Raw genomic sequence first — 26,018 nt, 5'->3', positions numbered from 1 at the left:
ACCGAGCGCCTACAATGACCTAATCAGATTAGACAGTGGACGCCTTAAACCATGCAGCCATTATCTATGTTACATTGTTGCCTGTTTTTGACACCACTCACTCTCTTACTGTATATATGTTGTCTTGTATCTCTGTATGTTCATATGCTTTGATAACGATGCATGAACCTGCATCGAAACGTCACCACCACAATAAATCCAGGAGTTGTTATCTGTCATGCCTCTGTCAATGCCTCTGTCAATCTATACCATCCCAATTTCTAAATGCCTCTGAAAGAAGAGGTTAGTAACAATGTACATGTAGTAAGGATACATGTAGTGAGGATACATGTACGTGTAGTAAGGATACATGTGCATGTAGTAAGGATACATGTACATGTAGTAAGACTACATGTAGTGAGGATACATGTACATGTGGTAAGGATACACGTACATGTAGTGAGGATACATGTACATGTAGTGAGGATACATGTACATGTAGTGAGGGTACATGTACATGTAGTGAGGATACATGTACATGTAGTAAGCGTAATTCCTTGCACAGATCTGCTTAAAAATGCTATGGGTCAACCATCTTGGTGAAAAACATTACCCCTAAGACGTTCTGAGTGAAAAAAAAACCACTGATCTAATTTTGATCGATTTGTAAAGTGCGCTAAAAGTGCATCTTATTTTAACTTATCTAAGAATCTGGGCATTAGTTTATTGCTAGGATGCATGTATGAAAGATCTAATTTTAGTATCCAAATAGTTTTGACACTTTGAACAGAACTGAATAAATCAGGCTACTGTAGAGTAGGACACTGAGTGAGTGCAGGGAGACAAAATTAGATTGTGACGCAGCCAGTTTTTGATGTGGTTTGGAAAACATCGTTAGAGCTTTTCATTTATAAGACAATCTTAATCCTCGATTCGGGCTCATTTTTCTCAATGTGCTGTCATTTCCCCCGTTATGCATCAGTTTTTTGTGTAGTTCAACAATATTAACTTTTACTTGTATGCACCATCATATATTGAGCTGGGTAGCTAAAACCACTGACCACGTAAGTTTTGTGTGAACTCTATAGGTGAGGCATTACCTATACCGATCCGTTGTAGGTTCACATAGCCGACTGATTTTATGAATATAAATAGCGAATGCACCCCGAGGCATGGCTAAGGTCATGAACATATTTTAAATAAAAGTTCATTTTGACGTTTTTGCAAGTTTCTTATCATCTAGATAGCTGACCCAATAGTACAAAGGTGTTTGCTATGCAGGTCATGTCAATGGACCCAGCGAAGCGTTGATCGTTATATACTCGCCTCGCGGCTTATGAAGTCAAAAAAAGGTGACTCTGGTCTTGAGGTCTAATATCCAGACACCCTTTTGCTCTCAGAGAGAAGTGACACTAGACAGAATAGCTTAAAAATATACAGCATGGAAGGTCTGAACACTTCTGAAGTGGTGAATGGTACTCAGGTTCTCAATGCTACTCAACTACAGCAGGAAATATGGGCGTTAAAACAGTCACTGTTATTGACGAAAACATGGCAGGAAGACGCCGCGCAGAATATGGACGATTTCTTCCTCGTGACCATGTCACTCATTATCTTCTGTAAGTGTAGTTGCTTTGTCAGATATGCTGTAGATGTGATCATCTTTTGTAAGTGTCACAGCTTTGTCAGATGTGCTGTAGATGTGATCATTTTTTGTAAGTGTCACTGCCTTGTCAGATGTGCTGTAGATGTAATCATCTTTTGTGAGGTCTTTGCTTTGTCATATGTGCTGTAGATGTGATCATCTTTTGTAAGTGTTACAGCTTTGTCAGATGTGCTGTAGATGTGATCATCTTTTGTAAGTGTCACTGCCTTGTCAGATGTGCTGTAGATGTGATCATCTTTTGTGAGGTCTTTGCTTTGTCAGATGTGCTGTAGATGTGATCATCTTTTGTAAGTGTTACAGCTTTGGCAGATGTTCTGTAGATGTGATCATCTTTTGTAAGTGTCACAGCCTTGTCAGATGTGCTGTAGATGTGATTATCTTTTGTAAGTGTCACAGCCTTGTCAGATGTGCTGTAGATGTGATCATCTGTTTTGTTAACATTCCTTTTTTCAGTCTGCCTTATCTGCCTTTTTAACTATTGCCTGTTTATAGTTTTAGTCTGACAGGATTGGCCATACTATCGTTTCCTACACTGTTTTCCTTATTTCAGTCTTGCAGGGCGGATTTGCGTTTTTAGAAGCCGGAAGCGTGCGCAGTAAGAACACCACGAACATCCTGATTAAAAATCTGATCGATTTCTGTGAGTAGCCAAGCAATGCACTGGTGACTTAATCGGTAATCTTTTCATTTTATGAGTTCTAATATTAACATCTAAGAAAAAAAACCCAACTGAAATAAAGGTAATTTCTGAATTCTGTTTTCGATGAAGCTTGATTATTTTTTTTTTTTGGCTTTCGTATCATTTTTCTGTGCGATACACCTGGGTTGTAATTGCAGTTGATACCATGCCTTGTTTTCTGCAGGATCAATCCTTGATCGAGTCACAGACTTTAAAAGAGGAAGTTGTAACTTCCTCGCTTGGCGTTCAGCATGAAGGGGATAGTGCAACGACTGGTTGACCCGTATCAGTATAATGGCTCGGGCGGGGCGGCTTACTTGCCTTCGGTAAGTCGTCTCAGTGAAGCAGCACTAAATAAAAAAGAGCGGTGGAAATCCGTCCTGCATCAAGGAGGCACATTACACGTACATGCACCCTAATGATTCCTTCGTCGTCATATGACTGAAAAATTGTTGAGTACGACGTCAAACCCCAAGCACTCACTCACTTGTTTTCTGTTACCAGTTGTCTCGGGTCTTTCCTATTGGCTGTTCGGATACACTCTGGCTTACGGAGAAGGCAATGGGTTCATTGGGTATCAGGCTGACCTACTCGCTCATTACAATCTGCCCACGGCCAAGTATTCCTATTGGCTGTTCCAGTACGTGTTCGCAGCCACCGCGGCCACCATTGTTTCGGGGGCCGTGGCCGAGAGGTGCGACTTTAATGGCTACCTCGTTTACAGTTTCCTCATAACAGGTAAGACAAACAAACACAAAAAAAATGGCTACCTCGTTTACAGTTTCCTCATAACAGGTAAGACAAACAAACACAAAAAACATGAAAACTTACTCCAGTCTTAAAAGTCTTTGATATATGACATTTCTGTTGTTTTGTTTTGAAATCTGACATTTAAAGTCATTTGAAGGACGACATATATGGATTGGCACAACCTTTATTCACTCGAGAGGCAATTTTTTTCGGTGATTAACATTCCAAGAGATGACGAAGTTTATTGCAGGAGGAAATAGAGCGTTGCAACAGCCATGTCTAGCTCATGTCGAGGTCATGTCTAGCTCACGTCCATGAATCCAATTGAAGACTTGTTTTCCCTTCAGGCTTCGTCTACCCAGTGGTGTCCCGATGGGCATGGAGTCCGCAGGGTTGGCTGCTAAATGGAGCCACATACATGGACGAGAATGGAGGGGAATTTGTAGTGGCATACACGGTAAGACAAAATAAACACTTGCTTTTACAAGATCAAATCCTCTGATGTAACCTGCTTAATTAGTGTGTGAGTAACCTTAGGCAACCTTCGATAAAAATGAGTGACAATGAATTTACTTAATATATATATTCAAAGACGCTACGTGTATACCGGTGATTTGTTTTAGTAAAAATCAATTAGCACAATGTCGATTTATGCTATTATTTTAAAACACCCCCGATAATTACATTTCACAAAATTTCCTAACATTAGAATCATTTTTACACTATAAAGAGTACAGGGATTTATTATTTTCTATTCTTAATAGAGAAAATTTGATATGATCCTCGGATATAGACTTTGGTAAAGCCAGCTTAAATATGTATTAGAACGCATGGTTGCATTGCATATCATTGATTCCTCCAGTCATACACCAACAAGTATGTAACAGCCAACTATTGGCAACTTGAAAGCTATCAGCTCTTAACGAGCTGAATTTTTTTGAAGTGCTTAATTTAACGATGATTTTGATCGGGAAAGCCGATCTGGGAATTACGTGAGTGTCGACTGGCGTTGGAAAGTGAATGTTTCAATAAAGAGACTGCAATATAAGGAGACCCTACAGTCAAAGTCAAAAACCCACGTGTTGTCGATCGAGTCAAAGTCAAGATCAACGAACAACGAGTTCGTCAGAAATGTTACAATGCAGCCAGTCTGATCAACATACAAGAGAATAAACTTACTGTCAATAAGTTCCCAGTCCCATGTGTAATGGTTATTGGAATTTAGTCAGGGATGTCACTGCCACTGACAAGATGAAGATTTTTCATACAACAGCGTATGATGCTTGTGCTGAGGTAGCCTCTATCCGTTGATATTATGAGCGATTGGTGAGGTAGGCTATACCCTGTATTATGAGCTCTTGGTGAGGTAGGCTATACCTAATATTTTGAGCTTGTGGTGAGGTAGGCTTTTTCCGCTGATATTATGAGCATACACATTTTCTATATATTTGTGTTTGGCGTTTCAGGATTTTGCCGGAAGTGGAGCGCTCCACAGCTTGAGTGGCGCTGCAGCTTTCATCGGTGCTCTTGTAGTCGGTCCCAGAATTGGCAGATTTGACCCTGATACTGGCGAGGCTAACCACATTAAGGGTCACTCCGTACCAGTAAGTAGTAACGGGCTACCTTTTTGTCTCAGTCATATAATAGATACTTAAAGTTTGTTATCTTAACAAAAATATTTGTTAATCTCGCTAGTAACTTGATATTGTAGGTGAGCAAGCACGAGTGGTTTGGTTTTGATGGGAACGCTAAAGGAATTTTGATGAAAATATTTGTTATTAAAGGTAAAAATCTGAGCTCCATATATACCATTGTGAGGGTCACGAGGCGTTGTCGGTATAATTTAATTAAGTAATGGGGGTGGGCATTACTAAGGACATGACGTTTTCATGCACCTTGCCAACGTTCCTAACTCTGATGTATTAAACCTTGATTTTCAGTTCGCTGCTCTTGGGGGGTTCATTTTGTTGTTCGGATTTCTAGCCTTTAATGGCGGCTCTCTGGGTAGCATTTCTAATCCAGGTGACGGCGCCATCATTGCCTCTGTCGTGGTGAACACCATTGTGGCGGGAACTGGGGGGGCATTCATCACTCTCCTCCTCAACAAAACAGGCTGGTTTGGTGACCGGAAGTGGAGTTTGTTGGTCACTCTGAACGGCTGTCTCACAGGAATGGTGCGTATAGCTCATCTCTTTATGGCAAAGGGAAACATACGTACGGGTATGGGGAGAAAGAATTCAGGGTGTAAATTACTCATCTCATGTTGAACAAAGATAGGCTAGAAAACAAATAATTGTCTATTTCCAAACTTGACGAATGTGTTGTCCTTTTTTCTGCGTCGAGCAACGCTATAATTTTTCTTTCTGGGTGCCAGGCGACGCGAAATCTGATTCGGGAAATCTCGCAGTTATTGCGAACTTGCGTTTGTTTAGCTGTGACAGGCAGCTCTGGAAGTCACCCTGTTTGCGGTGGGTCGGTCATATTTTTGACAGCCTATTTATTTTTGATGGGTTTTACTCTTTATGCTGTAAGTCTATTGTTACACTCACTTAACTTTCCGCGGTCGACTTTTTACGGTGTTTTCTTAATTATTCTAATTTGCAGTTGTTTTGCAACTCATATGAGGATAGGAGCTATTCAGAAAACTGTTTTGTTTCTCAGGTGTCAGTGTGCGCAGGCGTGAACGACCTCTACACCTGGTCGTCGTTTGTTATCGGAACGCTAGGAGGGATTGTCTACATGGTCTCCTCCTGGACAGTGGTCAAGCTTCGTGTGGATGACCCGCTCGACGCCACAGCTGGTAAGGACATTTAACGGCGAGTCCTCTAGTTTTACATGTTGAATGTTTTGAATAAATCTCAGACAAAGGGGAAAAATTCCCGTCTAGAGTACTTCAGGCCTATGCTGTGAAGTGTATTGTTCATTCCTGTTTTACGATGGCAAACTGCGTGGAAATGTGGTATTAATTCATTGCAAGAGAACAATGAACAAGTGAGCTTGGAACCTGGTCTAGCAAAAGGTTCCTCATTGCTTATTTATGTATGTATTTGATTGATTTTATGCTGTACTCAAAAATTTTTCACTTATACGACGGCCACAAGCATTAAGGTGAGAGGAAACCTAGCAGATCCATTGCTTATATATTTGACGACAAAATAGGGACGAGCAATTACGGCTATATTATATGTATGACGTATTTGTCAGTAACCTCCACGTGGGGGATAAAATGATTTAAGGAAAAGGTTATTTATAAGAAACCAATAATCATCACCAGCTCTTGCACTGAAAATCAGTGGTTGTTCAACCTCCGTACTTAATTACCACGGACAGCGGCGTGTATTCTGTGTCAGATGAAAACAATACAGATTCGCGCTGCCAACAAAAACGATTCTACAGCCACTAGAGAATATGTTATAAAGCCGCTTTATATCGTTCGTCTTTCGAAAACCATCTCGAAGCTAGGAAGAAAGCTATGACTAACAACTTGCTATGAGTTGATAAGCTATGCTATTCTTTAGAGGCAGGAAAACACAAAATAAAGTATATATTAAATTAAATGCCATCAGACACAATTCTTGAAACTGATCCATGTTTTGATTTCAAATTTTCAAAATGAATGAAAGACCTTTAAAATATCAAGTTCTTCAGTTGTCTGTTTTTGTGTGGAAGCAAACATTACAGTACATGACGCATCCGCTCAAACTCCTGTGATGAGATTCTTGAAGCCGTTGATTCAAAAGGCGTGTAACAGCTTGGCTTTAATACGTTAAAGGCACAAGAAAAGGTACTATAAAACGAATGGTATGGTTTTACGGATAATGGAAAGGAAATATGCCAAAACAATGAGAAAAATATTTTCATTTTGAGGCATATTTTATATTTCTTAATAACCCGTCTATTTATGCATATTTTCCGCCAGTAGTCGAAATGAATAATACGTTACAAATGAAAATACTGTGGACACGTGACCAACTTAGCGCCCCTGATTTGGGCTTTCCTGCTCAACAAAGTTGTTTTGACCACTATCAACGTTGACGTCACCGCAACGTCGTACACCATCATGTATTGTTTAAATTTCTTCCTAGATTTATTAAGTCTAGGACATCCACAAGGAAATGAAATTATACATACTGTATTCAGCCATGTTTTCCTCCGTTTATTCTTGAATTGAAACCACTTAGCAATAAATACATTCTATATCCCTGCCAAGGACGGGGTCATATTTACCATGTATATTTGTTTTTTGTCGGTGATTTATAGTTTTCTCGCTTTCTTCGTGCTTTTCACAATGTCCGTATTCATTGAACTGTACAATTCACATAAACCTACAATTCCCCTAGCTTCTCATAACACAAATGCTGACTGACTTGTTTACGTCAAACTTAATTTCCGCTGTATTGTGCTTTCATCAGGCATGAAAGTCAGACATTCTATTTTACCCAGCGCATATTTCTGTGTGAATTCGACGCGTACCGGTGAATGTCTAAATATATTCAAATTAAATACTTATAATTACACGGTTTGATAAGCCTGAAACGGTAGTGAGTGAACGAGAATATGCCCTGGAAGCTTTTTGTAGTTTAGTGTTGTTTTTTTCACCCCACGGGGATTATACATCGTTTCTTACTTGGAGTTTTATTATTTTTGCATAATATGCATGGAGTACGATATGAAGTTTTTCTTGACAAACGTGCTGTCGACTGAATTCGTGTTAGTTCAGTCATGTAGGTTCGTTATAAGGGAGATAAGATCACCTATCTCCCACAAGTATGACGCACGAATCTGTAAGTTAGAAAAGCCAGAATGTTTGTTAGTAATTTGTCAAAGGTAAACCGAGGTCGTTTAGATACCGGACATTACCGGAAATGCAAAGTATATTAGCTAGTCTCTCAACCCGTCCATCGGTTCGTCTATATGAATATGGTCATAAGTAACTGGCGATCTCCGATCTCTGGTTAATTTACCTCATTTTGGATTTTATTCTAACTGATCATATAAATGCTTATATAGTGGCAGCTTAAAGGCCCTTTTGTGTCATGCACTAGGCGGAATTTGGTACAAAATATGCAGTTATGTGAATTGCAAATTATTGGACGTCACTGATCATTTGTCAAATAGAACGCAGTCGTCGCTGCTTTTGATTTGCTCTATGCTGCAAGTCTTTTATATTCACTTTCGACTGAGCTGTTTCCACGATAAACATTGGAACTATGGAATATTTAGGAACTCATGGAGAGTTATGTTGACAGTTCATCTCGGAGGTGGGCTTTTTGGCGTCTTCATGGTCACATTCTTCTCCAAAAGTCACGGGATTCTCTACTTCTGGAACCGGAAGTCCGGCCTTGTAAGTAGCCACTTCCACTTTTTGACTTGAGTGAGTATAATGTCGACTATAGTTGAGAGTTACTAGAAACCAAAGCTGGAGAAACAAAAAAGCTATATAATGTTCAGCTAGTGCGTGAAAAGTTAGTTTCAAATGTGGTCTTGGATATTTTTTCGATTTTTCTTTGAAGAGCAAAGGACACTTGAAAAAAATGTTTGTATGGTAGGTATTTGGGACCATTCCTTGGTATATAATGTCTTTGTGTAATAATGCTATAGATGGGGATGTAAATATATTCGCTCTATAACTTGGTCTTTTCAGGTACCAGATGTGTTCCACTTGGATTTTGATCATTTATATTTATGGTTAAATAATATTTAAATCATACAGATGTAGGCCTATATTTGTATTAATATATTCATATATAGTATCATAATTCAGATTAAATGCGTGTGTTTGATGAAAGCAACAAATTTACATTGAAATAAATTTATTAGACATGCATCACGTCCTTATTTAGATCATTATAGTTTTGCAAAGACGATATATACTATAACGTGGATTCTCCTGAAAGAAAAAAATCTCACAAAATATTAAAAATCATATTTGCAAGTAACTTTCATGTGATTTTGTCATCATTTTATGTTTTCTTCTCCTTTAATAACATTTAATAAGCATATTTCAGCTGTTAAATATTATAACATAGTATATAAAAGCATCTTTAAAACATAATCATCCGGCGTGTGCATCGTAAATGGTAGATCCGGGACTTTCCCAAATCCAGTCTCATCCAAGACTTTGTAGAAAGAAAAACAGCAAACAGCTAGCTTGTCGGTCTTACGGACGGAGTGGTTCGACTTTCGGAAACTACAACGGTTGGTTCTTCGGCCCAAAAACCCTTTGCCTCTTGTACAAATCGTGTGTGTATTGTATCCACAGCACCTGGCCTGGCAACTGGCTGGAATCTCCGCCATTTTGGGTTGGACAATCGTCCTGTCGTTTATCATCTTTTTTGCCCTAAAGAAACTCAACATGCTGAGAGTGGACGAGGAAATGGAGATTAAAGGTGTGTACTAGAGACATAAAGCTCATGTAAAATTTCACACGTTAATCGGAAGTCAACATTCACCACAGACGGCAGATTCTACAAAGTAGTTTCTGATTGCAGTAAAATTTAATAACTCATTATAATGCTAAGTTTTTGGTACTTGAAATTGAAATTTGGACACATATCTTTAAAGGTAACATTGATGAGGTCGACAAAGTTTTAACTTTTTAATGTCCAAAACTAAGCTTAAGATCGTATTTCAAAATTTGACTTAAGGCAGAAATGGTTTTGTGGAATTGGCCCATGCTCGAGAACTATATTTGAAAGCTTTTCTGGAACATATAAGGGTCACTTTTAGATCGAAGTGCGACTGTCCTGGTGTGTATTTTAAAGTCATCTGTGAAATCAACACGAGAACAGCGATTCGAATTCGCCCAGTGAGTCCATGGAGAGCTCATAGTGACCCGTCAGTGATTGTCTCTTTCAGGGTTGGATATCCCCAAACACGGAGAGCCTTCTTACCCGGCCGAGGCTTACGGTCATGGTTGGGGAGAACAGCACGATCACTTGGCTTTCCTGGCCGGCACGTCTGTTCTGGGGAAATCCCAAGGTAGGTTTACTTAACAAACCAACAATCTGATACCTGCTGCTGTACTTGCAGGCTTACTCTCCGGCAGTACACGGGAAGGTCTGCCGGCTATCCAGTATATTCCCTAGGGCCCCGAGATCACAAAGCGATCTTAGACTAAGTCAAAATTTCAAATCATTTTAGCACTGTCGTCTTTTACATTACAAGATTAAAATTGTGGCTTAATACGGAAATTCTGGGTAAGTTATTGTACAACGAATTTCAGCTAAAATAACGGGACCAATTTAATGAATTAAGTTTTGACTTTAGTGTGCTATCACTGTTTGACCCCGGGGCACGGTTTCCTCAAACCATAACGCTAGTCGCTATCGTATAAGTGAAATATTTTAGATTATTGCTAATAACACCAATAAAATAAATAAATAAATTTACTGTGGCATTTTGTCATGCTCATGAAAGCTTATGGGTGGAAACTCGCCGCCATTCGCCAGGTTTTGCCGACAACACCTGCAGACATAAAAACACTGTCATAGATGACGCCAAAACGGAAATCTTCTTTTATGAAGGAAAATGTCCGATGTCACTGGGAATTTGAAAACAGCGGCTTAAATGCTTTTGTTGGTAAACTGCATGAAATATAAACACAACTTTCGACTGGTTTATTCTTCTCTCAGTATGTGCGTCTAGTTTATTCATATTTACTGCTTTAATAAAATGCAATATGTTTGTGTGACCAACCAACGGGATGTGTGCTTTATTCCAGTGGACACTGTGATGACGAAAAGATCCAATAATCGCTCGACTGGGAACCCGGAGATGGACGCTCTGCGAACGTTGGACAAAGAGAGCTCCTCGTCCAAGGACAGCGGTATCAACAAAGACCATCACGTGATATCCAGCTTGTAACTGTTTGGTCTTTCTCTTTCTCAAGAATTTGGTTTTTCTCGCGTTACCGTCATGACGAAAGAGTACGAGGAGTTTTCGGACTATTAAGTGTCTCCATGCACCTTTTAAATATTATTGTTGTACCTCACCTATATATTGTTTGATTTGATTGGTCCAATAACTATCACGTGACTTTCGCTTTCTTCACGTAGAAAAGGGTCCGGTCTTAATAGTGGACGTTTGTATTTACTTTGCGCTCAAAGTCATCGATAACTTGCATTTATTCTACTACAGCAATCTCCCCTTGTCTGCTCTCTATTGTCAACTTACTCACAAAATTTACAGTTTGATGATGTTCTTTCCAGCTAGCGAAATTTAAAACTAGTTGACATTTAAGTTTGTCCATGTATCATTCATAAAACGTCATACCTAAAATGCTAACCATTTAAAATCCCTTCATTTTCTACAACATGTTTAATACTGTTCCATTTACTCTTTAAGCAAAAGAGTTCTTTCTTGCATTGTCCAATTTTAGGCGCTGTCAGAACTGTGCTTTGGCTGTTTTATTCATATTACTTTTTGATACATGTATATTGTTATATTTAAAGGCACTTAAATCTATATATGTTTGGCAGGTCTATACTTACAATATATGTAAATATACTTACACGGAGGGGCTTTTCACTTTTAATATCTCATTTTATTATCATGTATAACCAGTGTACATTTGTGCAATGTGCTCTTTTAACACATTTGTTAAATGCAAGTTTTCAAATCTGAATATGTATTACCCTGAAGGTAGGGCCACATACACGAGAAAGACATCTCGACTTCCACGCCAATATCTGTTGCGTCTTCACATTTCTTTTTTATGTAAATTACCTTCAGTGACCAGTCTACCTGATGGAGATCTTCTGTGTTTTGTATCATTTACCGAACATTCACATTAAGCAGTTTTCATGTCAGATAGAGTCGGTGCAGTTTCATTGGGAAGTCATATTTATGACAGATTTATTTATTTATTTGATTGATGTTTTACACCGCACTCAAGAATATTTCACTTGAGCTGGAGAGGAAGCCAGCATGAGCTGGACTTGAACTCACAGCGACCGCATTGGTGAGAGGCTCCTGGGTCATTACGCTGCGCTAGCGCGCTAACCAACTGAGCCACGGAGGCCGCCATTTATGGCAGAACTCCACTTGACACATACAATGAATTTTCACAGTAAACAACGTCAATCCCATTTTGTAACTTCCTTCATAACCCACATCCCTGAAAATGGATAACGTCGTTACGTAAATGAAACACAGTATTTAAATTAAGAGAGATCTCTGTGTCCTGCGTTGCACATCAGGAACGCGTATTGTTTCCACAGGCCATATGCCCTCGTGCCGGAGTTATCTGCCCCTTGCTTTTCACTCTAAATATATGTTACAGGAATAAAGGCAGTTTCCATACTACAGGCCTATTGTTTTATTTAATGAGTGAATTAATTGATTGAAGTTTAATACCTCAAGAATTCTTCACCGATATGGTGAGTGCAATTTAATGGATGGATGAAACCGGAGTTTTCGGAGTAAACCACCTACAATAGGTAACTAACAAAACTTAGGCAAACTTAGCCAGTGACAGTCTGCTGATGTCTCCAAACGGTAGCATTAGTGAAACGAGGTGAGGCTTTTCGCTTTCCTTCTTTTCTTGATCGGCGTTTAACTTCAATGTCAACATTATTTCGATGTTTGCTGGTAACAAATTCGTTTTGAAGCAGATGCATTTATAGTGCCGCGCCACTCAACATCGCAGTATTTTGAACTCTCCGTTTATTTTTTTTTTTATCTAGGAACCTCTCACCAATGCGGTCGGGGTGAGTTCAAGTCCAGGTCATGCTGGCTTCCTCTCAGGTGGTACGTAGGAAGGTCTGCCAGTAACATGCGGATGGTCATGGGTATCCGCCAGGCTCTGCCCGGTTTCCTCCCACCGTAATGCTGGCCGCCGTGATAGAAGTGAGTTCTGCGTAAAATACAAATCAAGTAAATAAAATAAAATAAATAAAAATTAAAAACTTAGGAAACCAATGTACCCAGAGTAAGCCACCGACGTTTGGCGAATTCAGACAGTTACTGATGCATTTACCAAGTAGTGAAGTACAGATACTCGCACCGTATTGGAGGAAGACAGTTGTCTTCACTTACAATGTTACACTGCGCCAACGGCCACACGAACGTCGTGGACTGGTTGTTGTCGTCTAATGTTAAACTGTGCCAACGGCGTCTATTTTCAGCTACAACTTGCAGATGGTCGTGGGTTTTCTCCAGGCTCTTCCCGCTTTCCGCCCACCATAATGCTGGCCGCCATCATATAAGTGAAATATTCTTGAATATGGCGTAAAACACCAATCAAATAAATAAATAAATATTTTCAGCTGTCTGTAAAATCAGTCATACTTACTTCCAAAATTGCCTTTAGTCAGTGACGCGTAACAACACAAACTGTACACACTGATATGGTTGAAGTTCACATTATTGCAAGGAAAATGTAGTTAGAGCACGTTTTCTAATTCATAATGTTAAAGTCCATAAGTTCCGTTTCAACGGCAAGAACGCATTGCCTCGAGTGACGTCATAATTATTCAAAAACCAATGGCAGAGTGTGGTGTTCCTGTTCATATGTTCATACACAAATAAAGCCTGAAGGGTAAAGATGTAATTTCTAAAACTCACATTCATAATTCGTTAAATATATATTTATTTACTTATAAGAGAACCCTCCTTATACATAATTAACAGCACTTTGTAGCGTTAACATGTAATTTACAAAAAAAGCATAATTTATAATGCGTGCAGAGAAATTTAGGCAATAATCAACAATCACGCAGTCCTCGACACTGTGAAATTCACAAAAAGCGAAATTTCACTCCAGAACAAGATTTAAATGTTATCAGGCAGTCTCATGTTCACGTGTAAGTCCGACTAACTTTGAAGAAAATTCACGTAGAGAAGGCGAGATTACAGATAACATAGACCGGATTCATCTTTGAGACAAACCATATGATTTAATAGGTTGATCAGGCTGAGAAATCCGCATACATCAGACCACCCATACAAGTTTTCCAGAGAAGAAAAGATTGCATAATCTCCCGTGACTTAAAAACACGTATAATTAGCATCAGAAAACAGCTCATATATACAAAATGGGAAACAGTAGGAAGACAGCCGCAAGAGTTGGCCATGACTGCGAAAATATTTCAGTAATGTAAATAGTTACAGAGAAAAAACTATCCAAAATTTTATAAAATGGAACGGATCTGCTGGAAAATTATTCCAAGGTTTCCCCATGTGAGCTACAAATTGTCAGTATTATCGTAGATGACAGGCCATCTCAAACGATCTTCATTTAAGACGACATATACACGACCTTTGATCGAGCTCTTTGGCGTCAACGTCAAATGTCAAAACGTCAACGTCAAATGATATTATAGTCTCTGACCATCATAACGGATTTCCTTAAAGGGTAGGATGTCCTTTGATAAGTGCGTACTCCAGGATTTTTTTCTCACCGCCCCAGAAGCACAGTAATCAACTAGCAACTGTATTCCGCAACTGTATTCCGTATCCGACACGGAAGCCTTTCTCCTCCAATCCTTCGTACGTTCCCCACACCTAGTTTTCATCAAACGCATTCTTTTCACATAGATGTTGACACAGATTCAAGATTATCACTACTTTCGGTCCTTTTAATTCTTCCTGCTGGATTGCTGTGCATCACAGTCTCCGGTGTTTCATAGGAGCCTTTATCCTGAACGTCAACCTCATACGCCTTGTTTGTTATTCCATTCGCCGTACCTGCGCAAAACAACCATTCATGTAAAATAAAGCATGCCATCATCTAAATTCCAGTCATAATTGTTAGCCTCAATACCATAGATCTTATAGCATTTTATGTCCAATAACGCGAGTTATGAAGTGCCAAAATTCATAAATGCCACTAGCATGTGCTCTATTTTGTCACATGAAAAGCTGTAGAGTCTGATCAGTTGTCTACTTCTGACGTCAGGCGATCCATACCACGCTGTGCACGTGAGTTACGAGCATTATTGGTGAATTTGTCAATAACAGCATTTTCACTGATGTAGCACTTTAAGGTACTATGCTGCTACGAGGTGTGTAAAATCCTACGCTTTTTTTCAGCACTCAGATAAACAGATAGAATAAAACCATATCTGATGTAAACTGGCAGAGATGATGTTACGTGTGACCATTTGCCAACTATCATAACATCATCGGTGCTCCGAGTTTACTTCTTATGTTGTAGTCTTTAAAATATTTTACTCTAGTTCAGGTAAAGGAGAACACATTCTCGTCCTCAACCACAGACAAAATAATGCGTCGATATACAATTAAGATCGGGAGTTTACCATTCTCAGAGTGGATATTCGGATAGAGGTAACCCTCTGGTTCGGGGAGATCTCCACTGGCCAGTCTCTCCATTATGATTTGTTCCACCCAGCCATGGCCGTATGATTCCAGCGGGTAAGCTGGCTCCCCGTGCTTAGGAATGTCCAAGCCTGCAACATTCAAAACAGCACATTTATAATACCACCAAACCTGCAACGTTCAAAACAGCACATTTATAGTATCTCCAAACCTGTAACATTCAAAACAGTATAGTATAGTATGTCTAAAGCTGGCACATTTAAAGCACTGAAATATTTAAATTTCAAATATGATATACACAGAACTTTCTCAACCATCAAATTAAGGGCTTGTTTTCAAAATTCATTATGTTTTAAGTCTTCATTTAAAGGATGAATGCACTATGAAAATGGATATGCAGAGACCAGGGTCAGTAACAAGTTTCGCAAGCAGCTTTATCTTGTGCTGTCGATGGTGTCTTCTATATCATGTATTTTAATCGTTCAATTTTTTTAGTTATTTTATTCGATTGGTGTTTTACGCCGTACTCAAGAATATTTCACTTATACGACGACGGTCAGCATTAAGGTGGGAGGAAACCGGGGGAAACCCACGACCATCCGCAGGTTGCTGACAGACCTTCCCACGTACTTAATCGTTCTAATCTACGCAATAATATATATGCATTGTAGATTATAACGGGATGTTTTAATACTCGTGGGGTATGGATGGGAGATGCCCTACCAAAGGGTGTTGAACAAGAATGATTAATCATATTGCATCCTTCAATAAAATAAATGGCATGAATCAATTATGAAACATAATATAATTATCCAGTGTCCTAATTATGTCAATATATGCATTCGTCCTTGGTAATTCTTCCAGGCACTGGTTGTGTTTGTTTTAAGCTCTACCTTTGCGTTCCATGTCCTCGGTGACTCTGAGCAGATTAAATGCCTTAAGGATCCCAAACATAATGAGACAAAGCACTCCTGTCCAGCCTACTATAGCCGCTAGCCCAGCCAACTGCCACGCCAAACCCTGAGAAAGAGAATGTGGGGATAACTTTGTAACAAGGACTATGAGAATACCAGCAGTTTATTGTATGTAAGGACTTTATGATGGGGGATTTTGAAAAAGATAGCAGCTGATCGTTGTGAGAACTTTATAACAGGGGATGTTTGAGAATCCCAGCAGCTCAAAGTTGTTTTGTAGAACAAGAACCGTGAGAATTCCAGTTGCTCACATTGTGAGAACTTCATAACAAATACCTTAACAACCCTCCAGACCATTTAATCAACAGGCCTCTCTTGATGAAAGTGTAAACGTTAAATAACGGTTTCTCATAATACTGTTACTTTCCATCACTTTCTAAATGAGATCCACCAATTTGAAGTAAGTACGCTTTCGCACTGCACTTACCATGAAGGACTGGGCGCTACCCGAGTAAATAATTCCGTTTCCTGTGTGGAAGAATGCAACGGCAATAACACCCCACAAACCACCTCCAAAGTGCACTGAAATAAACAAATTATACAGTAGTTTTAGAAACAAGTCGCTCCGCCTGGCTGTTCGTCAGTTGGTCGGCCAAGTTTTAACAAAGGTCATTCGCTTCACGAACAATGTGCAAGAATACTGTTCTGCAGCCTGTAGCATCTATTGCGATTTTGTGCATTATGATGTTAATGCATGATAATGTTCATGCATTGTGACGTTCATGCATTGTGACGTTCATGCATTTTGATGTTCATGCATTATGATGTTCATGCATTATGATGTTCATGCATTATGAGCCGTTATTGATCTCTTGTTGGAGTTCACAGAATAGGGCTCTCCAGCCCTCTATAAATGGAAAGAAGTATTGAAACCAATGGTGCAGCAATGCTGTTCGCCTACTTGTCTTAATTATAATTGACAACAATACCACCTATGTTTTGTTTTGATCGCTTTTATAACACTTTCTTGTATCTGGATTCTTTGACAGGAGCAGTAACATGAGACTAAATTGAAAAATGTTGATTTTTACACGTTTCTAAACTTTCATGTACTGAAGAGTACTGCATGAAACTATCATATTCCATGGCCAGACATGTTCTCATCAGCCAACCATTCCAGAAGGAATCTCTGACCTAAACACTTAACTTTTTATTTTTATCTTAAAATCATATTCAGTTACGCCTTGGTTAAATACGCTTTGTAACACCTACAATTACTTAAGAACGTCTGCATGTCTGCCATCTCTTCAAAAATATGAATTGAAATTATAGCCACTGGTATTATTAATGATATAAGTAGTGGGCAGTACTGTGTTCCAAGAGGAATAAGATTTGCTTCCCTTTAGACGGGAATTTCGCAATCCATGATACACCCAAAACATTAATCTGTTAATATTAAGAGAAAGCCTTCTGTCTGAGTGATACTCGAATGTATTCTGTTATTCACCATAATACCCTGTTAGTTGAATATAATTTTTATGTCGAATTAATAGAATACATGTGTTATGTTTAACAGAATAAACTGTTACAATCGCAGAATACATTTTAGCATCACTCAGACAACAGACTTTCTGTTGAAATTAACAAATTAACTTTTTGAGTGTATAACTATATCATAAAGTATCATAAATGCTAACAGTGGACTCGATGGATGATACTGGTATACCTGCTACTGCTTCTAAAGGGTCGTCAATGTGCAATTTTGGGACAGCCCAGGCGAAGAATTTAAAAGAAAATGCCGCTACTGTCCCAATTATGGCTGCTGACCAAGGATAGACTGCGTCACATCCGGCACAGATGGCCACCTGCGGCGAGAAATAAACTAGTCCATCAAACAGATCAATCGCTGAAAACAAAAAGAGTTATAGCAGTTACAAAAGTAACATGCTATAAATATAAAACGCAATTAACGTAAAACTTAAATTGTTATAATTTCATGTTATTCTCATGTTAATAAAATGTTATAAACACGAAACGCTGCAGAGAAATGTAAGCCCACTGCTAGGATTATTTTTCTTTATAAAACCACCGACCTTCAACAGTTGTCAAGTTATTTTATTCATTTGTGTGATTGATATTGTGGTAAGGACAGTATTTGTCAAGGTGGTCTGAAAGTGATAGTTAGCCAGCACTACAGATTTGACAGGTAAAGCCGTGTTATTCGGAAACTGTGGTTTTGGAAACAAAACTGTCCATTTCTAATAATGACGGGGACGTCGTGTTACAAAATGCTACCACTGACAATAATGGCGTCTGAAAATCACAACTCAGAATCCAAACACAAGATTTAATCCAATGAGAACGCATTAATCACACGGCTATCGCAATGCTTTGCATCCATTTGGGTGTAGTTTTAAATGATTACATGTAAATAATTAGTCTTCGGATCGCCTTGTACTTCACATACCATTCCAGCAAGGGCACCATTTATTGTGAGGAGAAGGCTCCAGCGTGAGTTCCCAATGATCTTGTTCACTGTGAGAGTGACGATAGCTGAGAACGAGCCCGAGATAATGGTGTTCTTCACGGCCGTGGCAACTTTTATACCGTCTTCGTATTCCGAAATCCTCGCTTGGGAGCCACCGTTGAAAGCCAAGAAACCAAACATGAGGATAAACCCACCCAGCGCCGCCAACTAAAACAGCAAGAGAAAATTGTTGTCATCAGTTGTCATTATCCATGGGAGTATGTACAAATACCAATGTACCGAAAGAGAAACGCAGGCAGATGTGGTGCTTTTACCAATAATTGCAGTCAAGATATATACTGCTTGAATCCAATTTTTCAGAAGCGTGAGAACATGCTGGAACCAGGAAACATTTAAGGTTCTTGACAAGAGAAAGATTACATACAAAATCAGAACAAATAACACACACACACTTTCAAAAACAGTCCTTAAAACAGACAAAAACAAAACGAGCAAAAACAAAACAAAACCAAGCATATTTCAGTTATACGACCGCGGCCAACATTATGGCGGGAGGAAAGCGGGCCGAGCCCGGGGGTAACCCATGACCATCAAATAAAATAAATCCTCAGGTTGCTGGCACAACATCCCACATACGGCCTGAGAAGAAGCCACCATGAGCTGGACTTGAAAGATCAGTAAAATATCAAAAAATAAAACAAACATTAAAAAAAAAAACACTTTTCCATGCGGGACATATGTATTATTGGTGCAAGGTATATGGTCCTCAGTGAAAAACCACACAAGGGAGCAGAGCTGACTTAGAAAATGGTACCCACGGGGACCGAATGTCCTCTGATGTAAATTATTTTTCCGTCTTCGAAGCGTCCAATCCTGGGTCCCAGTAGCACAGCAGCCACAAACGCGGCCGTACCCCCCACAACGTGAACGACTCCACTTCCGGCAAAATCCTAATTTGGTATTAAAAAGACGTATTAGTAAAACAGCGGAGAGCTTTATGCTAAAGATTCTAAAATTTAAAGCTTCGTAAATTTAGGAAGATTGCCGATATTGGATGGCACATACTATGTCAGACAAAATCGTAGTCATAGATTAGAAATACAGGTGTAGTGAGAGGGTGCTAAGGGTTTAACGTCGTACTTAACAATTTTAACATTCATACACCTACTCAGGGGTTCTTAGAGGAAATCCAGGTGTGAGTAAAACAGTGGAACGCGTTTTTCGAAACACAGAAGTTCCCCTTTAATGACTAATGTTCCTGATATTGCATGGCGCATATTATTTTCACTGTGTGTTAACTTGCACTCTTAAAGCCACGCGAGGAATGTGTATTTTTTCTTGAAATAGAGAAAAACGAAGACGGTAAAATTTCAGCGACGTTTTCTATTATGCAGTTTGCCGGCGATGGTACAGGCTAGGTATCAACAGCTAAACAAAAATTAAATCACTGACATTGTAAGGAAAGAAAACCTGATGCGATTTACCCAACGTCAAAGCAATGCGAATACGTCATTTAACGCCTTCTGGTTAAGCCCGTCGGGTTTGCTTGAACAAAACTCGATGACACAAAAAGAAAAGAAATGACAGCATCCCTGAACAGAGATTGGGTCTTACTGCGTACCCCACTTGGGTCTCTGTTCCATTAAACAAATAGAAAATAAATGGCAGCATTCCTGGACAGGGATTGGCTCTTACCGTGTAACCCACTTGCGTCTCTGTTCCGTTAAAGTAATACATCTCTCCTATCTTCAACCAGCCAAAATCAGACCAGGCCCAATGGGTCACCACAGGGTATATGAAAACTGCAGTTGTAAGGGGATTTCTTAGAAATTCTAAAGGATTGAAAGTATAACCAGATACTCACAAGTGTAAAGAGATTTAGAAAATTTTAGGACATGAGCAGTGTTTTGTATACACAAACATTTAGACAAATAATATTACAGCTAATCACCTAATAATTTATTTGCTACTAAACGCCACATCGAAGAATGTTTCACTTATATGATGGCGGTCAGTTTTATGGGCTGAAAAAAAGAAACATCGGGGCAACTGGAGTAAACCATCAACCTTTGGCAAGTTACTAACGAATTTTGTCTTACGTGACGATCCAAAACAATGGAAGACTTCACAAACGTTGGACTTCACAAACGTTAGACTTCACAAACGTTAGACTTAACAAACGGTCACACAACCATCCTCATGTTTCCTAAGTTGACTTCTACGCCTTTGCGTCTACACCTTCACGCCGTGTACGCTTTTACGCGTTTACTTTCAGCAAATTGAGTGAAGTTTAACCCCTTGATTAAAATAGCAGATTAGACTGTAACACTATTGGAAGAGTTCTCAGTGGCTGTACTTACATGTTAAGACAAAGCTGTACACCAAATAAGCCACGAAATGACATCTTTCAGCCACGGCTCCTGACACAATGGTGGCTGCCGTCGCCGCAAACACGTACTGGAAGAACATGAAGGCGAAATTGGTCTCCTCCATCCAAGAAGACGCGAAATTGGAAAAGCCAATGAAGGCGTTTCCTTTGTCGCCAAACGCAAAGGCGTATCCGAAGATCCAATAGGCGATTCCGGCCACAACTGTTCAAAAAGAAGGGAATACGTACAGATGTACATGCCAGCAGATTGCAATTTACACAGAAGCTACGTTCAATGCAACAGACAGACCAATTTGTTTTTTATTTACTTAGCTGATAAGTGTATAAAAAGAAAAAGAGGAAATGGGGCTAGAACCGAAAGCAATGCACACTGTATCTGATAAAGCTGCAGACATAACATTGCGAACGAAACTCCCAGACTGATTGAGTGGATTGGTGTCTGGCGCCTTGCTCGAGTTTTTCACTTATAAGAACACGCTAGGAACTATCGTCTTACATTGGGGCACTCGTAAAACTCCTGTATCCAAAACTGTGAACCCTTTATTACGTCAAAATAACCAATGTATGTGTGGTCATAAACATATATGAAGTACACACGCACTGCAACGTCACAGAAGAAAATGATGCGCTCTATTGTCCTAGCGGTAGTACACTAGCAATCAAAGAAACACTTACAGACATCGAGCAAGTTTTTGATGAGAATGTTGGTGGAGTTTTTACTTCTGACCGCACCCGCCTCGAGAAAAGCAAACCCACATTGCATAACTGCAAAAGAGAGATAAACAATGAGTCAGGCATCATGAGCCCACTGATGAGGGTGAGTCCATAAACAATGAGTCAGGCATCATGAGCCCAGTGATGAGGGTGAGTCCATAAACAATGAGTCAGGCATCATGAGCTCAGCGATGAGGGTGAGTCCATAAACAATGAGTCAGGCATCATGAGCCCACTGATGATGGTGAGTCCATAAACAATGAGTCAGGCATGATGAGCCCACTGATGAGGGTCATTCCATAAACAATGAGTCAGGCATGATGAGCCCAGTGATGAGGGTGATTCCATAAACAATGAGTCAGGCATCATGAGCCCACTGATGAGGGTCATTCCATAAATAATGAGTCAGGCATCATGAGCCCACTGATGAGGGTCATTCCATAAATAATGAGTCAGGCATCATGAGCCCACTGATGAGGGTGATTCCATAAACAATGAGCCAGGCATCATGAGCCCACTGATGATGGTGAGTCCATAAACAATGAGCCAGGCATGATGAGCCCACTGATGAGGGTGATTCCATAAATAATGAGTGAGGCATCATGAGCCCACTGATGAGGGTGATTCCATAAACAATGAGTCAGGCATCATGAGCCCAGTGATGAGGGTGAGTCCATAAACAATAAGTCAGGCATTATGAGCCCAGTGATGAGGGTGATTCATTAAATAATGAATCAGGCATCATGAGCCCACTGATGAGGGTGATTCCATAAACAATGAGTCAGGCATCATGAGCTCAGTGATTAGGGTGATTCCATAAATAATGAGTGAGGCATCATGTGCCCACTGATGAGGGTGATTCCATAAACAATGAGTCAGGCATCATGAGCCCAGTGATGAGGGTGATTCCATAAACAATGAGTCAGGCATCATGAGCCCAGTGATGAGGGTGATTCCATAAATAATGAGCCAGGCATCATGAGCCCACTGATGATGGTGAGTCCATAAACAATGAGTCAGGCATCATGAGCCCAGTGATGATGGTGATTCCATAAACAATGAGTGAGGCATCATGAGCCCAGTGATGAGGGTGATTCCATAAATAATGAGTGAGGCATCATGAGCCCACTGATGAGGTTGATTCCATAAACAATGAGTCAGGCATGATGAGCCCACTGATGAGGGTGATTCCATAAACAATGAGCCAGGCATGATGAGCCCAGTGATGAGGGTGATTCCATAAATAATGAGTCAGGCATCATGAGCCCAGTGATGAGGGTGATTCCATAAACAATGAGTCAGGCATCATGAGCCCAGTGATGAGGGTGATTCCATAAACAATGAGTCAGGCATCATGAGCCCAGTGATGATGGCGATTCCATGACTGAATATATGACAATGTTTCATCAATGGGCTAAGCCATGACAATAAACATCATGTCCCCATTAAAATTGTGAAGGAATTCATGCTAATAATAATTAAATTTGAAATTCAAACCACTTCTGGTAAGATAAATGCATGCATGTCTGACATATTCCAAGCTGGGTGCACGTGTGCACGTTTTCTGGTTATGGGCATACACGTCTTCTGGGTATAGGTGTGGACGTGTTCTGGGTATGTAAGTACTCGTCAGTATGAATATACACATCGTCTGAGTATGGGTATGAACGTGTGTTGAGTAACGATTTACTTGTGCATACGCGTTCTCAGTATGTGTATACACGTTTTTTCAGTATGTGTGAATGCATGCACAAGCTGTGTATGTATATCACGTGTTCTCAGTATATGTTCATGCATGCACCTGCTGTGTATAGGTATCACGTGTTCTCAGTATGTGTGCACTCTAAGGATTCCTTCGTCGTCATATGACTGAAAAATCGTCGTTAAGTACGACCTTAAACCCCGATCACTCACTCAGTCACTCATTCAGTATGTGTTCATGTATGCACGTGTTGTGTATGTATATCACGTGTTCTCAGTATATGTTCATGCATGCACCTGCTGTGTATAGGTATCACGTGTTCTCAGTATATGTGCACTCTAAGGATTCCTTCGTCGTCATATGACTGAAAAATCGTCGTTAAGTACGACGTTAAACCCCGATCACTCACTCAGTCACTCATTCAGTATGTGTTCATGTATGCACGTGTTGTGTATGGATATCACGTGTTCTCAGTATGTGTTCATGTATGCACGTGTTGTGTATGGATATCACGTATTCTCAGTATGGCTTTTCACGAGTTCTTGTTCAATAACCTCTGCTAATTCTGACATACAGTTTTAATATTTTGTAAGCCGAAATCTCAGTTTTTGTTCATGTATATTATGTATTTTAGAAATTGTAGAAAGCATGGCATTATATCCTGTATTGTATGAAGTGGGTTGTTGAGCGAAAGACATAGGATTTATAACCATGCTACATTACTTCTCTCTTCTCAGACCCTCTTTCTCAGCCTGAGTTATATACTATCCTATATACAAATAAACAGATTAAACAGTTACACCTATGTCTGCATAATTTTCAAGCCTAAGATGTCTCTGTCGTAAACAAACGCATGCCTGAGGGGAGACTTGATGCCCTTACAAAGCTACAACGCTCGTAAAGAGTATATAATCATTCGGGGGGGGGGGGGGGGGGGCATTGCTCCATTATTAGGAACACTCTCCAATTTATCAGCCGCGGTGAGCTTTGTCTTTGCTTTGTCCTGCAGCGTGAGAATAAACAAAATGGATAATGAGTGAAATCGTTCGCGGATTTTGCAACTGGCGTAGGCTATTTTCTCGCCCTCTAGCCGAATGAGTGAACCTTTAATCAAATCCGCAGACAGTCTTACAGTAATTCAAAGGCAAATCCGTTGTAAATAATGCAAGAGTGCATATCTGGATATCACGCATCAATTACAAAAGAATTTCTCACGCCCCGAAAGAGGCAGATAGTGATGCATAATGTACATTTATTTTGATTCTGGCAATCGGTAAAATCTCCGATTTATTGTGATCGGCTTTTACTGGCAAATAAAGCAAGAAAGGACATTTACTTTATTTATATTAATGTTATATTTATTTATTTATTTAGTTGATCAGTGTTTTACGTCGTACTCAAGAATATTTCACTTATACGACGGCGGCCAGCATTATGGTGGGAGAAAACCGGGCAGAGCCCGGGGAAAACACACGATCATCTGCAGGTTGCTGGTAGACCGTCCCACGTACGGCCGGAGAGTATTTGTTGTTATATAAAGCTTCATTAATGTTCTTTAAGTTATCATCATTACATGTGACACCCTACAGCAAATCGCGGTCCTTCCAGCAAAGAGTGAAATAACTAGATTTATTCGGTTACAATGACATAGAACTGGCACAGTATATTTTCGCACCTACAGGTCTGAGATAGACTATAGTTGATTTGTTGTTGTAAATGAGGTTACACAAAGGCAGTGTACGTCTTTTTGATGCTAAACAAACTGCACTGCAATCTGGGCTATAGTTTACACATGCGAAATTCTTGCAAGATTTGCCTCCGAACTGAAGAGTGAAGAGTAACTCTCACACAAACATTATATGTTGTTGATACACTATACATGTCAGCACTACTATTTTGCACAGTTAAAATATATCAGAATTTTTTCTCTGTTTTGGATAAAATTGAAAACTTCATACCCATTACCGTGAAGGTTACAACAGCTAGATAAAAAATGCTAGGTTAAATTTTTGATATGTTGTATAGAAAAGTGCAAGCTGCATGTGGTGTTATGGCATTGTACCATGCAAAAGTTAGCGGATATATATTTCTGGTGTTGATATTGACAAATGTTATATATAAATAGTAAACCACTGCGCGCGGGTACCTATACCCAGTACCCAGACAGTGTGCACCCCAGACAACGATAATACTATACTCTATACACCCGATAATACTATATTCTATACACCTGATAATACTATACTCTCTACACCCGATAATACTATACTCTATACATCCGATAATACTATACTCTATACACCCGATAATACTATACTCTATACACCCGATAATACTATACTCTATACACCCGATAATACTATACTCTATACACCCGATAATACTATACTCTATAACCTGATAATACTATACTCTATACACCTGATAATACTATACTCTATACATCCGATAATACTAT

At 39.6% G+C, this 26,018-nt stretch overlaps 2 protein-coding genes across 2 annotated transcripts; one reads left to right on the top strand and one right to left on the bottom strand.

The window, feature by feature from the left end:
* Nucleotides 1–1,555: 1,555 nt before the first annotated feature.
* Nucleotides 1,556–10,940, top strand: LOC135467472 (putative ammonium transporter 1). Its single transcript, XM_064745246.1, has 11 exons — nucleotides 1,556–1,598; nucleotides 2,196–2,285; nucleotides 2,829–3,062; nucleotides 3,422–3,531; nucleotides 4,541–4,678; nucleotides 5,015–5,248; nucleotides 5,736–5,874; nucleotides 8,324–8,418; nucleotides 9,337–9,463; nucleotides 9,933–10,055; nucleotides 10,798–10,940. Exons 1-11 carry the CDS (start codon nucleotides 1,556–1,558, stop codon nucleotides 10,938–10,940), a joined length of 1,476 nt encoding a protein of 491 aa, XP_064601316.1.
* A 3,664-nt stretch (nucleotides 10,941–14,604) lies between these two features.
* Nucleotides 14,605–21,907, bottom strand: LOC135467471 (putative ammonium transporter 1). The gene is made up of 10 exons (XM_064745245.1): nucleotides 21,820–21,907; nucleotides 21,116–21,346; nucleotides 20,451–20,557; nucleotides 19,574–19,705; nucleotides 18,735–18,962; nucleotides 17,994–18,132; nucleotides 16,755–16,849; nucleotides 16,247–16,373; nucleotides 15,335–15,484; nucleotides 14,605–14,762 (listed from the first exon to the last, which is right to left on the bottom strand). The coding sequence occupies exons 1-10, from the start codon at nucleotides 21,905–21,907 to the stop codon at nucleotides 14,605–14,607; spliced, it is 1,455 nt and encodes a 484-aa protein (XP_064601315.1).
* Nucleotides 21,908–26,018: the final 4,111 nt, after the last annotated feature.

Source organism: Liolophura sinensis, chromosome 6 (genome assembly GCF_032854445.1).
Source record: "Liolophura sinensis isolate JHLJ2023 chromosome 6, CUHK_Ljap_v2, whole genome shotgun sequence".
In the NCBI taxonomy this organism is placed as follows: domain Eukaryota; kingdom Metazoa; phylum Mollusca; class Polyplacophora; order Chitonida; family Chitonidae; genus Liolophura; species Liolophura sinensis.
The sequence above is the reverse complement of the archived record's forward strand: the minus strand, read 5'-3'. Positions and strand labels throughout refer to the sequence as shown.